Source organism: Battus philenor, unplaced genomic scaffold (assembly GCF_028537555.1).
Source record: "Battus philenor isolate CCGP_79_NKW_IND1 unplaced genomic scaffold, ilBatPhil1.0.hap1 SCAF_14, whole genome shotgun sequence".
NCBI classification, from domain to species: domain Eukaryota; kingdom Metazoa; phylum Arthropoda; class Insecta; order Lepidoptera; family Papilionidae; genus Battus; species Battus philenor.
Genome location: NW_027181676.1, coordinates 6,851,930 through 6,868,836, shown reverse-complemented (window position 1 = coordinate 6,868,836; position 16,907 = coordinate 6,851,930). Strand labels below are relative to the sequence as shown.

The 16,907-nt window shown below is 31.4% G+C and overlaps 2 protein-coding genes across 2 annotated transcripts; one reads left to right on the top strand and one right to left on the bottom strand.

Annotated features, from left to right (window-relative positions):
* Nucleotides 1-2,057: 2,057 nt before the first annotated feature.
* On the top strand, nt 2,058-10,055 carry LOC137918521 (uncharacterized). The gene is made up of 7 exons (XM_068761341.1): nt 2,058-2,553; nt 2,922-3,329; nt 3,459-4,145; nt 4,527-4,551; nt 5,871-6,337; nt 8,876-9,283; nt 9,362-10,055. Exons 1-7 carry the CDS (start codon nt 2,204-2,206, stop codon nt 10,053-10,055), a joined length of 3,039 nt encoding a protein of 1,012 aa, XP_068617442.1. The 5' UTR covers nt 2,058-2,203.
* A 1,405-nt stretch (nt 10,056-11,460) lies between these two features.
* Nucleotides 11,461-16,833, bottom strand: LOC137918518 (lysocardiolipin acyltransferase 1-like). The gene is made up of 7 exons (XM_068761339.1): nt 16,782-16,833; nt 16,458-16,564; nt 16,002-16,278; nt 14,807-15,003; nt 14,129-14,310; nt 13,593-13,696; nt 11,461-11,708 (listed from the first exon to the last, which is right to left on the bottom strand). The coding sequence occupies exons 1-7, from the start codon at nt 16,831-16,833 to the stop codon at nt 11,461-11,463; spliced, it is 1,167 nt and encodes a 388-aa protein (XP_068617440.1).
* Between the last annotated feature and the right edge of the window lie 74 nt (nt 16,834-16,907).

Here is a 16,907-nt window from a genome sequence, read left to right as displayed (position 1 = left end):
CTGGATCCTTAAGGTTTTGGGGTGAAGACCACGGACCGCCAGGAGCAGTGTTGGACGCCCACCCAAAAGATGTACAGATAGTCTTGACATAACTTGTATAAAGTATATAGTATAAAGTATAAAGGTCGTACCCAACAGTGTACGGCTAAAATGATAATGATATCAAGTACACCACTAACATTTATAGTGATATACTCATAAATTATATATTCCTTCTTACCATTACTACCGCTAATTAATTGTCTATTGTTATCCCTTATTTAGAATTCATTTATATTAGATTATTTGTAGCTTGTTTTATTATTTACAGAGCCATTATTAATCGAATTTTGATCATTTATATTACACTGACCTTTAATTTAAGGCTGTAGCAAGCATAATTATAGTCAAGGCCGTGTACAACGACAAAAGAGAAACAAATTTCAAACTACGATTTTAAACAAAACTTGGAAAATATGTATTATGTTTTGTTGATATATCCAAAAGCAATCTTGCTCTTAAAACATTTTTTAGAATGTTTATCATGAGTAAAATACTGATTGATTTAATTTGCAAAATAATTAATTGTTTTAACTTAATGATTAAAATGGTAATCTGAAGACGAACATTATTATTTAAGAATCCAAGGTCATTAAAGCTATTTGGTCAACAGTTGATCTATCCATTCCTCTTCGTGCCTTGCAACCTACTTAATTTCCTGGCAGAAGACGATACGGCGCAAATACGTTAGTTCCCCGATACCAGCCGTAGCAAAGGGCACTTTTCGGGAGGAACTTGATTATCGCTTCAACTGACAAAGCTTACACAAAATACTCGTTATTTCCAACGCAGGGTTATCTCGTATGAGTAATGTATTATCGGAATCGACTGCCCGGACGGAAACAACCAAAAAAATAAATATTCTTTATAAGTCCTCTCAATACAATAAATCTAGTCTTTGCTATCGCCTTAATCAAAACCTAAAGAATCCAAGACGCAGAAAACATTAAAAATCATGATTCTTCTAATTTCATGAAGTCAATCTTGAACGGCTACCACGTCCAGTGAAAAGGGCAAGAAGGTAATTCTGTGTTTACCGGGATTAACATATTTTTATCAGTGTCACACAGACTATGAAAATCGTACTATATCTTATATTCTATTAGGTACCGGTAGTGATAAAAATAATAAAATCATTATTATCACTACCGGTACCTAAGTACTGAATAGATTTGTATTTGAATAAAATGCTCATTATTTCCATTATTCGTGAATGGCACAATAGATGCAGCTAAAAACACGTGAAATTTTATGCCCGCATTGCTTTCTAGAAACTATCGTGCAGTGAATTCATTCTATAGAATAAATATTTATGCCGAATATTAAAATAAAATAATGCGTTAGATGTTATTTTTGTTCCTAATTTATATTTTAATCATTTGACAAAACCTGGCAATAATGTAAATATACAAATAGAAAATTATATTATTATTATGGGCTATTAATTAGTTAACATTTGCAAAACTTTCTATAAATAACTATTAAATTTATTTTAAAATTTATTTCATTTGTCTTTATTTATTATGTATTGTTTTTTTGTATATATTTTAAATCTCTCCTAATAATTAAAAAAAATTATTAAGAATTTTCGAAAAGTGAAGTCGTTTAATTCCTTACTGTTAACACTAGTTTTAAAGAAAAAGTCTACTAACATGTGGTATTTTAGTTGTATTCTCTTGTGGATTTATTTATTTTATTTCCTACACAAGTAAATATTAAGAGTCACACAATAAGGTGTATGCATGATTGACCAATTCGCTGGCTTTGATGAGTTATGGTCTGCACTCTCTCAGTGTTTCCTTGCAATGCCCAGTGGCCCAAAAGTAGATAATCAAAAAATGCCAACAATCTGACTTTTGCTAATACACTCGATTAGAAGAACAAAAATAACAAGGCATTAACATAGTAATCGTGTGATAAATACTTTGATAAGGGTGATAATATTCTGTATTCAAAGATGATATACTCTGTTAATGTTAATATCTAACGCAGCCTTTGTAAGCCGTCCTTTCCGACTTTGTTAAAACCGATAAATTAAATGAATACAAATTGAAACGATATTACTTGCAGTTGTCGCTTTGTGGTATTTTGTCGCGCTGTATCAGGCATGTGAAAGTGTGAAACCTAAAGGACGTATAAAATGAATTGAAGCACTGAGAGTTTAATGAAAATGGAAATCGATCGGATAGAAAATATAATTGGGAGGTTTGGTTTATACCAATCTTGGGTTTTATTTTTAGTGACCATATCTCGTTATCCAATAGAATTTCAGTTAACCAACGTTGTTTTCATTCTACCAAATGTTAATTATATTTGCTTGGACGAACAAGCCGCAAATGCAAGTAACTATTGTCCTTGCGAGAATCCTGAATATGACACAAGCGTCATTGTTAGTTCTGTAACCAGTACGTGGAATCTTATTTGCGGCAGAACACAATTAGCCAGCCTGACACAATCGCTACTACAGATAGGCATACTTTTTGGAAGCCTGATTTATGGTTATATTTCAGATAGGTAAGCAAATACATAACTCAATTAATTAGTTTGTCCTTTAATATTAATCTACACATATTGATGAAAATATGTAATATATTAAACTACAATGAATATCAAAGTCTATAAAATATTTCTGTTTTATATTTACTATTGTTTCTGAATTGCAAATATTTATTTCACTGTCTTTAACATATTTTACAACCTTGACCACGGTAAATGTCGACTTATTTATAAAAAAATTCGAACCAGTTATTTTGTTGTAAACAAGGCAAAGTAAAAATTACGAATACAGAAGTTTCATACTTTTACGACTGTTGTTGAACACCTATAAAAGTAAAGTTTTAAAAGCATGTTCAAGTGCTCCTAACAATTAAAATATTTTACAGATTCGGCCGTAAAAATGCTTCCTGTCTGTCATTTACAACGTGTGTTATCTTCGCTGCTGTCTCTGCCGTAGTTCCAGAGATATGGATGTTTTTAATATGCCGTTTTCTTATTGGTACATCAGTCGGAGGAACCATGTTATGCACATATGTTCTGATGATGGAATTGAGCGGAAAATCTTTCAGACCGTTTTTGATTGGATTGTTTGAAATATCGTATATCACTGGATATTTTTCTCTACCAATTATAGCATATTTTGTTAGAGAATGGCGATACTTGCAATTGGTTACATCAGTACCATGGGTTTTTGTAATATTAACCTATTGGCTTTTACCAGAATCTCCCAGATGGTTAATAACTATATCCAAAAAGAAAGAAGCTATAGATATCCTTACAACCATTGCTAAAAGGTAAGAAATCCAACTTGTAATGTTTAATTAGAAGGTTACTTTAAATTTCATTTAGTTTGGTGAGACTGACTTACTACAAAACACAAGGACTCCTTAAATCTTATTCCTTGTTATTTATTTTTGTTGCAGAAATGGTCGTCCAATTGGTGATATTAAAAGTATCGTTGATGAAATTGAGAAAGAATCTCTCAAAGAGCGCCAAATAGAGTACGGTTCATACTTTGATTTATTTAAAACAACCAAAATCAGAATATATACTATTATAATTGCTTTAATTTGGTTTGGTTGTGCTCATACCTTTTTTGGCGTCAACCAATACATAGGTCGTCTACAAGGAAATTTATATTTAAATGTGATGCTTTCAGCTGCTTGTCTTTTACCCGGATTATTGTTAGTGGTTTTAGCTTCATTATATTTAAAGAGAAAAGTGGGGGTTATCATAAGTTTTGCCACTGCAGCTGTTTCTTTAATTGTTTTCATATTTATACCCGACGAATCTGAATCGGCTGCACTGGCATTTGCTATCATAGGCCAAATAGGCGCCTATACAGCATTTACTCAAGTGTATTTGTATTCATCGGAAATTTTTCCGACTATTGTAAGAAACTCTGCCATGGGATTTGCTTCAATGTTTGCTAGGTTTGGTAGTTTTATAGCACCATTTGTGGTTAACATAGGAATAGAATGGGTTTCGATTATTATTTTCAGTATCTTAGCATTTTGCGCCGGCTTTTTGTGCTTATTTTTACCAGAAACTAAAAACACCGTGTTATTAAATACCATCGAAGAGACTGAGAATTCAAATAACAAGGACTAGCTATTCAGTTTTTATAACGATAAATTAGTTTAAGTTATGGGGATCACGAACCGAAAAGCGCAACACAGGATGTCCACTAAGGTGGTCGTCTATCCACCTTAGTGGACATCCTGTGTTGCGTTTTTCGGTTCGTGATCCCCATAACTTAAACTTATTGAGCTCATCGAAAGACACTAGATTCAGGCCGCCTTCAACCGGTCTTATTGGAAATTTATGGGGAGACCTTGGACGTACAGTAGACGTCGTACGACTGAAATGAATGAGTAAATGAAATAATCAGGATTTTTTTTTTATATATTAAACTCAATTGAAAACTTTTAAATATTTAATTCTCTCATTTACCTTTTGCAAGCACTTATTATTTTTGCCTCAATGTACAGTACACACACTCGCACTATTTTCAAAGTATAATACTGTGATCAAAAAGTAAGGAGAATTTGTCCATAAAATGTAAATTCTTTATTTATACTTGCAAATAAATTTAATACCCGTCCGATAAAACGCACTTTTGCCAACGCTTTCACCAGTCCACAAAACAGCCTTCAAGATCTTCGATTTTGTTTACATCTCCTCAATCGTGTCAAAACGTCCTCGTATCGGAAATATGAGTTTGCTGAATAGCCAGAAGTAGCACGGATCCCAATCAGGCGAATACGGTAGTTGCGGAACGGTACGAGTAAGGGTTTTTGTCATTTTTTTTTTCAAGAAATTGAGCGGTTTTGGTACCAATCGATAAACCGACATTCAAAATGTTTTGGGCTGAGCCAAATAATATTCCAACTTTTGACAAACAGACGATTGTTAAATGTTATAGACAATACTACCAAACTAGGAAAAAAATTACCCGCATTCCTAATGCTTGGGCGTTTTAAATGACAACTTCACCTTACTTTTCTATCACAGTATAATAATGTAACATAATAAACAGTAAATCGTAATAATATCAAAGTAATACTCCTTCGTATCGTCAAAATAAAAGTGACAATTTTAAACAAAACAATGTCTTCTCTAACTAACAATGGATTTAAGAATGTATGTACTTGAGATTATATTACATTGATAATTCTATTATTACGGGAGGGAAATGGAAAGAAGCTTGAAATTTGATGACGACAGTGCTGATAAAAAGCTAAAAATTAAAATTCTTAAAAGTAATCTGCTTAACATATAAATTCAAGACTTTCGAGCAAAAACAATTTTTCATAAAATTATTATTCATTTTTATTAGGGGCTTAATTTAAAATGGAAATAGAGTTTATTACGTTTTTGGCAATAATTAGTATAGGTTGAGACGATTATCACGTCTAGAAGTGAAAAAGGAATACAGTGAGTACATTTTTTCGGAAAGCAAAATGTGCAAAACAATTCAGAATTAAATAGGGGAGACCTTGGAAAATAAGAAGCAGGAGGCAACTGCCGAAGACATGGAAAAATTTCGTTAAAAATATAACAAATGCAAATACTACATTTATTTGCATCACTAAAAATAATGAACCAATTATTGCGACCTGAAAGAAAGTACGATATAAATGTTTACTTGAACTACTCTTCGATATTCCATTAAATTGAACAGTGAAATTGCTACAAGTAAACGTTGTTTTTAATAATGTTTAAAATATATCGAGAAATAAAAATTAACCCGTAAAGGTTTATAAGCTTACTAATATCTCAGAATTATCTAAATGTTTAGATAAAATTGTATTCTTATCGAAATATTTGCGTAGACATGCGTTAAATTTGAAGAGTGCGTAGTTAAAAGATATTGTGACGTGCTACTTTACAAAGAGACAGAGGAATACGTTTGCCTAAATTTAAAAAAAAAAATTAAAATAATTTGGCCAAAAATGTCTACAGATGACACTATTCAACAAATTATTGGCGAATTCGGTAAATATCAAACATGGATTTTATTTCTAATTATTATTGGACGCTATCCCACAGATTTTCAGTTGACAAACGTGGTTTATATATTGCCTAGTGTAGACTATGTGTGCTTAGATAAAGAAGCTTTGAATGTGACTAATTATTGCCCTTGTGATAATCCTAAATATGACACGAGTAATATCGTGGAATCTGTCACCAGCACATGGAACCTTATTTGTAACAAAACGCACTTGGCAAGCCTGGCCCAGTCGATGCTGCAAATAGGAATATTAGTAGGCAGCGTTATATATGGACATTTATCAGACAGGTAAAAACTTTTTTTTATTTTATTTTCTTTCGCATCAATAATTTTGTTTATTTTAACTGAAGTGTTGTAACAAAATTTTTATAAACTATCGGCGAAAGTAGTTCATATAGCTTTAGCATTTATGCCCGTATATATTATCACGGCATGTTGGTACCAAACTAAAACGGTAGGATTATCCACTAGAAAAAATATTATAATTTTTGGTTACAATGGAATTTTCTTTTTTTATTTGCGATTGAGATGTTAAAATTAAGTATACACGCAAGGAGGTCATTTTGGCTAACCTGATTCATTGAAGCAAAAAATAGGAAACAGTAGATTTTTTCTGTTTACCTATAGCTTAAAAAACTTAGTATCTTGATTTGACATCGTACGTACGTCGTACCATTTTAAGATATTAAGGGATTTCTTTCTGTTTTTTTTTTTAATTACGTCATTCGGCGTATGTAGTCATGTTTACCTTTTTATAGCTGATATATTATTTTTATGTATGATAATAAAACAATTGCAACTCTTTAAATATCACAATTTTCTCGTTATAGGTTTATTTGTAGTCACAGTGTTTGGATAACCGAGAAGATAAAAAAAATTAACATATGTATAAACACACCAAACCGATATGCAAATTCTTTGTTGTGAAATGAAACAACGAATCGGTGTACTCAAAAACGCTTTAGTAGCATTTTATGAAACTTTCGAAAGACATACTCCTTTATGATTCCGGTCCGATGAAACTAGTACGTAGCGTCCCGGGCCAAGGCTCTCAAGCTATGTTACTTTAAACAGTTTTTAAACTAATCTCCTTACTCTGCCGCGTCAAAACCGCGCAATATGTAATTGCCAGCTGAGGAATAGTGTAAGTCAATTCTAAAAGAATTATGAAATTACAAAGTAAATTAACCAAACAAAAAATTATTGGCATGAATATTTGTTTATAAATTGCTGCTCACCTTTCTTTAACTATTTATAAAGAGTGATCTTGCTTTGCTATCTAATGTATTCATTCCATTTGGGTATAAAAATATCCTTATATAATATCAAAATAAACGTCATAGTTATCAGTTGAAGGTAAACTGGTAAAAATCTGTCTAATCTTATCATTTGCCCCGAGTCAAGTAGTAGCTGATCCAATTTAAGATTACGTCTCATTTCATAGTTTAGTCTGAACTAGTTCGTTATTTAGATAGATTGACAATGGAAGAAATACATATATGCAGGTCTGTTTTGTTCCGTCTGTAAGGAAAAGTAAATATTCCAGCGATAATATGTATTAAATCCCTATTAAAATAGCGGTTATATAAATTTTAGTATTTATTTTTCCCACAGATTAAACCCGTATATCAAGATATTCAGTACTTATTACATATCAAAAAGATTGTACTTCAAAATTACAATGGTCTGTAATTACTGAAGAATTCTCTAATCTTATTGTTATGTATGTTAAATTTCTTTCGTTTGTCGGGAATTATAACTAAATTTTTATGTTTTGATAAATCTATATATATACGCCAATTACTATATAATGGTAATGCATTTTGAAATATGTATAACGTATGTCATGGGCTACTAATAGGAATGGCAAATATGTACACAAAACTCACGAGTCAATTTCCTTCCATGAAAATTACCTAAGCTATCTGAAAGGTGCACATACATAAAACAGTAAGAATATGTAGATTATCCCATTAATTTGCCCAACTAAACCCACGTCCACAGTGGACAAGTGCTTCAACCTGTGAATATAAGAGGGAAGACAGAGAGCTATGTGGTCATGAATTGATCGACCACGATGTAACACAAAGTATCCGTTTGTCATGAAATCGCTTCGTGTGGGCTTATTGAAATTACTTTCAATGTGCATTAGTAAAATGCATCACATACAGACTTCGAAAGGAGGAATCATATGAGAAGAGTAATAATCTTATCATGATGCATTGTACTCCCGTGGGCCGCACTGCTAACGTGGCAGTGCGTCCCACGGGCAGTGGTAGAAGGGAAAAATGGTCCCACACAATATAAAAGCAGCGGAGCCAAAGACCGGTTACACCGCGAGGGACAGAGTGAGCTCAGTCTTAGTCTGTTGATGGAGGATAATTAAATAGGGAGAAACGGTTACTTAGGTGATGACAAGGTCAACCCTTATAAAAATAGTTTATGTCCTCCTAGAAGAGGCTTTCATGAGACGTCGGTGCCGATAAGACTGTAATCGATATTATGCTTAACAGTAAAAAGCGGGATTTTTAATTGCAACCGCTCGTCCTGACAAATATTTGAACGGGTACGTGATGGCATTTCCATTCGGAAAAAATAACATACCTAGTTTGCGTGTTTTGCTAAAGGTATTGGACACAATGCAATTTCGGTTCAATAAAAGCCAATAATAATACGATTTTGATGAATGCGATTTCTTAAACAGCGGCTTATATTAAGGAATGGGATTTCTAGATATGTTTGGAAAATTTACTTAGCTAATTTAACATTTAATTAAATGTGATTTTAAGAATTTCTAATCATTGCTGAAATGTCTTTGCCTTTCAGGTATGGTCGTCAAATAGCAACTTTATGTGGGATGATCACTAATGTAATCTTCATAATCCTGTCAGCAGTGGTCCCACAATTTTGGATGTTCCTTATTTGCCGCTTTCTTATCGGCACTGCAGTTGGAGGCACTATGCTTTGTTGTTACATTCTTATGATTGAATTGAGTGGAAAATCATTCAGACCATACCTTACAGCCTTAACTGAGATAGCATATGTTACGACCTGTGTAATCCATCCTATAATAGCATTCTATGTCAGAGAATGGCGTTATCTCCAATTAATAACTTCAATCCCGTGGATTTTTGTTATAATTTACGTTTGGTTGCTACCCGAATCACCACGTTGGTTAATCACAAAAGGAAAATACAAAGAAGCTACAGATGTTCTTACAAAAATTGCAAAATGGTAAGAATTCGAAGTGAAAATACGTTTTAATTACAGAGTCGATTTTGTAATAATAAGGATTTTAATTTTTCATTTCAGGAATAATAAACCGACTGAAAATATTTCAACAATACTCGACGAATTTAAAGAAAAGTCTTCGCCTGACGATCAATATAAACATGGGAGTTATTTGGACCTGTTTAAAACTCCTAAAATACGAATTTACACATTTATAATTGGATATGCCTGGTTTTGTTGTTCTCATACGTTTTTTGGTATTAATCAATATATTGGACGACTGCAGGGAAATTTCTACCTTAACATAATCTTATCAGGCATTTCTTTCCTGCCTAGTATGGTTTTAAATGTACTTATTTCCTTATACCTCGAAAGAAAAGTTGGTACTATTGCATGCTTTCTCCTAGCGGCTGTATCTTTAACTGTATTTATGTTTATACCAAGTGGCGCCGATATAACTTCTTTGGTCTTGGCTGCCATTGGTCAAATGGGAGCGTACATGGCATTTGTACAGATGTATTTATATACATCAGAAGTGTTTCCAACAGTCGTTAGAAATTCGGCGATGGGTTTTGCATCAATGTTCGCGAGGATCGGAGGTTTTGCTGCCCCGTTTGTAGTAAATATAGGAATTCAGTGGGCTTCGATTGCTATATTTAGTGTAGTAGCTTTAACTGCAGGACTGTCTTGTCTCTTCCTTCCCAATACCAAAGATACCGTACTATTAAATACAATTGAAGAAACTGAAAAGTCAAATGGAAAAATTACACATTGATATAATGTTTTAAGATCGTTACTGCAGTAAATTTTATTATTAAAAACTAATTATTATATGATTAAAGATAAAAAAGGAAAGCGTTCGCAGAAAAATTATAGGCCATAGCTGTTTCAAAATTGTCATCATTACATTGTAAGCACAAAATATAAATAGAAACAACTATAATGTAAATATAATGTAGCAGTCTATAAATAGTAACTGTAATGCAATAGGCTCTCCAAGTTGGTGACACCACTACTATGCCCCTATGAAAACGACTAATTCTTAGTAACATTTCAATCGAATTTCATTTCTTCTATTTTATTCTTCGTTTTTTCTCTTAAATTTTAGGCATTGCTTATCCCAACAGACATATTTTCTCTGTGAATCTCAAAGCCTCATATTTCCCTACTTACCAAACCTATGCCATTTACTTAATCTAACTTTTAACGCAACATATTCTGCACGTCCACAGCTTGCGTAATTTTTTTAATTATATTTCTTTTATTTTATTAAAGCTTTTTTTAACACAAACGATAATAATCGGTGCTAATAATCAGAGAAAACTTTTTTTACTTTAACACTTATTGCAATGCAATGCACCCATCAACAGTGACTAGTAAATCAGGAAGTCAGCTGGTATATAAATTTTAGAAGTAATATGAAGAAATTTTGTAATTAGTTTTAAAACTAGTTTAGTAATTCTAATTAAACATGATGTTAATATAGAGTCATGACTTTTAGATTCATTTAAATTTTTCTTTACTTCCCAGAGTATAAGAATATACTTAACATAAATTAATGCGGTATGTAAATAAAAGGACCTTTAAATAAAACTTCAAACAAAACTAACGTGTAAGATACTTTTTATGGAAGAAATTTAAACTAGATATACTATTAATGTTAAAAATATCTAACGGTTTCTTTTTAAAATCAGCTGTGTTGATCCTTCAAAAATGGTATTTATATAAAAGCATTTAAAATAAATAACAGATTTCAATTCTCCTAGAAGTCAGTACATGGAATTATTTAAGTTTAAATTAAATTATTGGAAAAAGTGGATAATTCGTTGAATAGCTTGTATCAAGAATAGCTCCATAATATCTTAAACCCGTATTTTAATAATAGCCAAGTATAAACAACGAATAGAAATGAGGTTTATTAACTCCGTGAACTTCATATTTCAATTGATCAACTTATGACCCATTTACTTAAATAGATTTATATTCGAAATTTAAGATTGTGTTCATTGAGTAACAATATGACATTTGCCTTTGTAAATTAGAAGAAATAAAAAAAAAGCGATAACATAGATTAATTTCATTATTCTTTCAGAAAACTTTGTACAGTTTTTGGCATTCATGAGAATTCACAGGCAAGTATTACTAAACAACTATTACATTTCACAGGACAACAAAGAATTTTATAATACATTCGTTTTGTTAAATATTTTATACTGAATGTTTTGAATACCACCAAAATACCACGTGACAAAAATAAAAAAACAGCTATGATACACAACCCATAATTGAAATGTTATGCTGCTGCAAATTACATAAAGGAAAAAAATATCAATGAAAGTCCAAAATGCAAAGCAAATTTTCGCTCTTCTCAATGTCCGTGGATCTCTTTCGATAGGAGCATTATTCGTAACGACGTCGATGAACACACCTGTAAAGAAACAAAGAACCACAAACAAAAATACATTTTCATTGTGAATAACATTGTCCTCGAATTAGTAACGGGTAATTGAACATGTCGTGACTCCTATGATGTTGTAAATTGGTAAATTGGTGTCGCTCTCATAACAATAACGATTACGAATGCAAAATGGCCCTAAAAATTACCTCTTCGCTCGAAAACATACACGTTTAAAGAAAAAATAATATTATATTCTATACAATATATGTAAGTACATAGACACTTTAGTATTTACCCTCTTCTGTGAATTTATATTCTGTGGTCTTTTTGAATTAATAAATATCAATAAGATTTATTTATTTTCAGTAGGAAGTACTTTTATTAATTTCATATATAAATATATTTACTTTCAACTTTATCACACGGATATAACATACGATAATTCACAATTAATCGTTTTTCAAACGTTATCCTACATCACTGATTCTCAAACCTTTTTTTGTACCATGCCCCAGCTTAAAATTCTTATACCCCATATGTAAGAAATAAAATGTTTATGTTAAAGCGAAAAGGTTACACTTGTGTCAAATCCATTTTCGAATTGCGCCCCTGAACAATTAAATTGCCGGCCCCCTGTGGGGTGTAGACCCCACTTTAAGAAACACTACTGTAGATCATATCTCACTATTTTTTGTCCAGAAAAAATAATAACTCATTCATCATTAGTACTGGCCAGAATTACGAGGTATAAAATTCCATGGAGTAAACCTTTGCTCAAAGTGACGTATGTGTACTCGTATATTAAACATCAAAATTTAACGTCGCATTGGTATTACTACGGTCTGGTACAATAGTGACCTAACATGAGATATTTCAGTAGTTATTGGAACAACGAATTAAACACTTTTAAAGAATACGAAAACTACGAATCGCGATATCTGTAAACAATTCATAAATAAATTCCTAAGAAAGTTTCAACCACTCGAAATTTTTTAATTTTAACTAAAGCCTATTTCATATACAAAGTCACAACTACAATAATAAACGCACAAAATAATTAAGTATGCAATGACGATGTATTAGAAAAAAAAACAAAAATTAATCCAAACCTCTCACTAGTTAAAAATATTTTTTTTCATTCTTATCACAGAATCGCAAAAAGTAAAAAAATGTTTTTGTCTTTGTTCTTGTTCCTTTTATTCTACTTGTCAAGTGAAATCGGTAAAACCCAAAAGGCTAGTGGTGTTGTTATGTAAAACAAATTAATTCATTACCACATAACACTATCTTATCGGAAAGGCATGAGTTTAAATTAAATATAGATATAATTTACGATAATATTTCAATTATTCCGGTTTTCTCCGAGTAAGATGAATTCAGTTAATAGCTATCTTAAATAACTTACTAATATTGTGGCGATTATGATATATTCCCATATATATTTTTGAAGGAGACCTATGCCTAGCAGTGAGCGTCTATTGGTAAAACAACGACACGAACCTGTTTTATAATACCTTACGCAGATGACAATAGAGTAACTAATTTGATGTAGCCTAGAGAAAGATATAAAGAAATAAAGAATGGAATCTCATACAAATTCTTAAGCTTTTGCTATATGCTAATAAATACATTAATCATGACATGCCTACCTATGGCGAAAAATGAACATAATTCTTTTATCTGAATTAATTTGTTGTCATGAAAATTATGATTATTAAAGTTTTTTCTCACTAGAACACACAAAATTATTTTTACCCAGAAGTTATGGAGACGCACAAACAGATGTTTTTTGTCGTCTTAACACGCCACGACACAGTGTTTTTTAAAGTAGTCCCTAGTCTGGCTTACCCATTTCTGATTTTAGTAAATTTGTATTTGATCTGTGTTCATTAAGCTTAAATAAACGTTTATTACCGTCGGAATGAAATTTGCGAAGACTGTACTCCTTGTCGCGCCAACGATCATTAAGCCAACTCTTGAGTGCTTCATCACCGGTAGGAATTTCGTTAATAGAATATCTGTAATAGAATATCGGTGCTTTTTTTACAATAAAATATCTTCGATGACAATTACGTAACAAAATAAAAAGTAGTTGTTTTCCTGATGATTTTACAGATATACATAGTTTACTACTACAACAGTGTGGATTATTTGGATTCATCATAACATCATAAACAAATAAGTAAATAATCAATGAAAAATAGTTCTCTTATAATATTAACTAATTCAGGCATTATTTTTACATATAAATATTCGTGCGTTGGTCACATTTTACGAAATAGAATTTTAGCAAAATATAACTTTAAAGAAAACTTTTCGTGGCGGATTTTTGCTATCGGCTCAATAAGAGCATTACCCTTAAAGCAGTCTTAAACTTCACCCTCTCTGATTGGCTCTTACAGATAAAATCATCAAAGAAATCTATCGATTGACTTTATCAAAAATTTTACCTTTTAAAATGAAAGCACACTTCCCGAGGCAACATTCCTCGAATTAAATCTAGTTCATTCGCAGGATTGTCATAAGCGACAGTGACATCATAAACTGAAGTCAGACCAGCTCCGGCATCCCGTAAGCGGGAGCACAGCGACACCCAGCCTTTGGTCCGTGGATGAAGTACATACTCATAATGCTGCAACACCAATTAACAAACGGAATACATTTCTCTCAAATATTCCATACTTTTATAACACGTCAAAAACTTCCGTCTAAAAGATAAGATTACGGAACTATAGACTTACAAGGTAAATTTTGTGAAAAGCGAGTCTAAGTGGAAAAAGAATTTTACAGCCACGTAAGATAAAAACATTGCACAGCAAAAACCATTTAGGTCGGGGTAATCTATGTTTTCTTATAATAAATATGACAATACATTACAAAACAATAATGTCGAACTTATGCAATTTTTCATACTACAATGGTACTAAGTCAAGGAACACAATTTATTTCCAAATTCATTCCCGACTACAGTTTCCTTGTAATAATATTTTGAGACGCTTCATTTAGAACTAAAGTGAAATTTATGTAAATTAACCTTGTGTCATTACCAGTGAACTATATAAAAATTAGAGCGAATAATATGAGTCTTAGGTTATTGCACAATCGGTAGTCTTAAAAAATGAATAAACCTGTAAGTTATTAGCATCTGCAAATTTATTGCTTCGACTCTTATTATCTTCACTTAGATCAGTGCCCTCTGGAAATAATATAATGCGGTTGCGATGTTGAAGTTTCTTGTAGTAATTTACAAACTGTGATAGATTAACCTGATCCTCTTGCCAATTTCGTTTCACGTAAAGAAAATAATTTAATTGCATTATCCAACCTGAAAGACTTTCCTAAGTAAAATATACATAATTAAAAAAACCCTTGTCTAGAGTTGAATGTTAAAACTTCCTGTTTACTAATGATAAATAATATTAATAACTGTAAACAAAATGTAAAGAGAGTGAAGTATTTTCTCTCTCTCTAGTTCGAGCATTTACTAAAACATGAATGGCGAAAGATGATTATCTATATGCTTTTAATCCTCATAGGATATGAAATATATGCAAATATATACCAAGTATAAAAACGTATAATCGTAATTAAAATATATCGTACATAAACAGTTTTCATAAGAATTATTTCACACTGACTATGGAATTACAATAAGCAACTCACACTATAACACCAATATTTATTATATTATATTAAATTTTATTATATTATATTATATTAAATTATATTATATTATATTATATTATATTATATTATATTATATATTATATAATATTATATTATATTATATTATATTATATTATATTATATATTATATTATATATTATATTATATTATATTATATTCTTATAGGAAAGTTAAGTAAAGGAAATATAAAAATATACTTATATACAAAATATGTAAATGTATATCTGATGATTTTGTCTATGTGCATAGTTGTTAGAGAAATCAAGAGTCCTAGAAAAGTGTGAAAGCTTTTTCACGTATGATAATAAAGCTTGGTAATTAATTGCTCTACTGTTGTAATAATAATATTGTAAGATGTCTGTGATCACACAGAAAAAGACCGTCCGAGTTTATTCCCGGCTCTTCTTACATTAGAGCGCGTTTGGAATCCTCAGCTTTAAGTTGAAGGATGCCATCATAGGCTAGCTCTATCTGATTGATATTTCTATAAAGTCTCTTCTGACATTCTTCTTGTAATACAACTAATCACTGTAAATAATCCTATGTGGATAATGACATGAATAAATAACTATTTTGCCACGAAACAAGTTATTATTTCTTTCCGATTAAATGCAAAAAGTGTTGCTTCAAACATACCCATTCCCGGAATACCTTTTATTTCATCTTTTAAAACAAATTTGTTTCGAGACTTGCCGCTACAAATTTTGTCAAAAATTTCAAAGTGTTCGGTTGAATTTACAATTGAGTTATTATTGTCTTCGTTGGATTTCTGTGTAGCGTGGTATAGAGCGATCCATACATAGTTCCAATCGACACGAGTACGATGATTCATTATTATAATTGTGTTTTCGTTCGGATTAACATAATCACCAAAATAGCGTAACCGCGTATGGAAACACCACTGAAAAAGGGCCTAGGAAATAAAAAAAAACAATTTGTAACAGTCAACATCGTAAATGTCAATGTAGTTATGAATATTCAGTTATTAAGTAATTATGCGGGAAACAGCCATGGTGCTAATAATATAATTTAGCAGATTTTTGTTTTTCATTAAACTAATAGTAATTGGTAAACAATTTTACAATTACTTACCACAGGATAAAGTTCCCATAATGAAAATAATACATCCATAACTTTTCTGAATAAATTATGATTAAGAAACATCAAATACATTGCTGGACAATAGAGTACATAGAAACCTGTAATCGAAAAGCCACAGAAGATTACACAATTACGACACATTGTAATAAGATATTTAAGTGCTAAAAAATCTCGATTCATTTAACAGTTTATCTTGCGTTTTAAAATATTTGTTGTTATATACACGATAGCGGTGTTCGTGTTATATTAAAATGATACTAAAATCGTAGTATTGTATACGAAAACATTAAATTGAACAAAAATAACATCACTTACCAGCAAGTATCGTATAATACCAAGCAACACATAAGGCTATGCCTGACGCCATAACGACGGTTTTGAACTGAGTTAGGGCGTCCAGGGAAGCCTGCTTGTAGATTAGAAGCCATACATGCCCCAGTA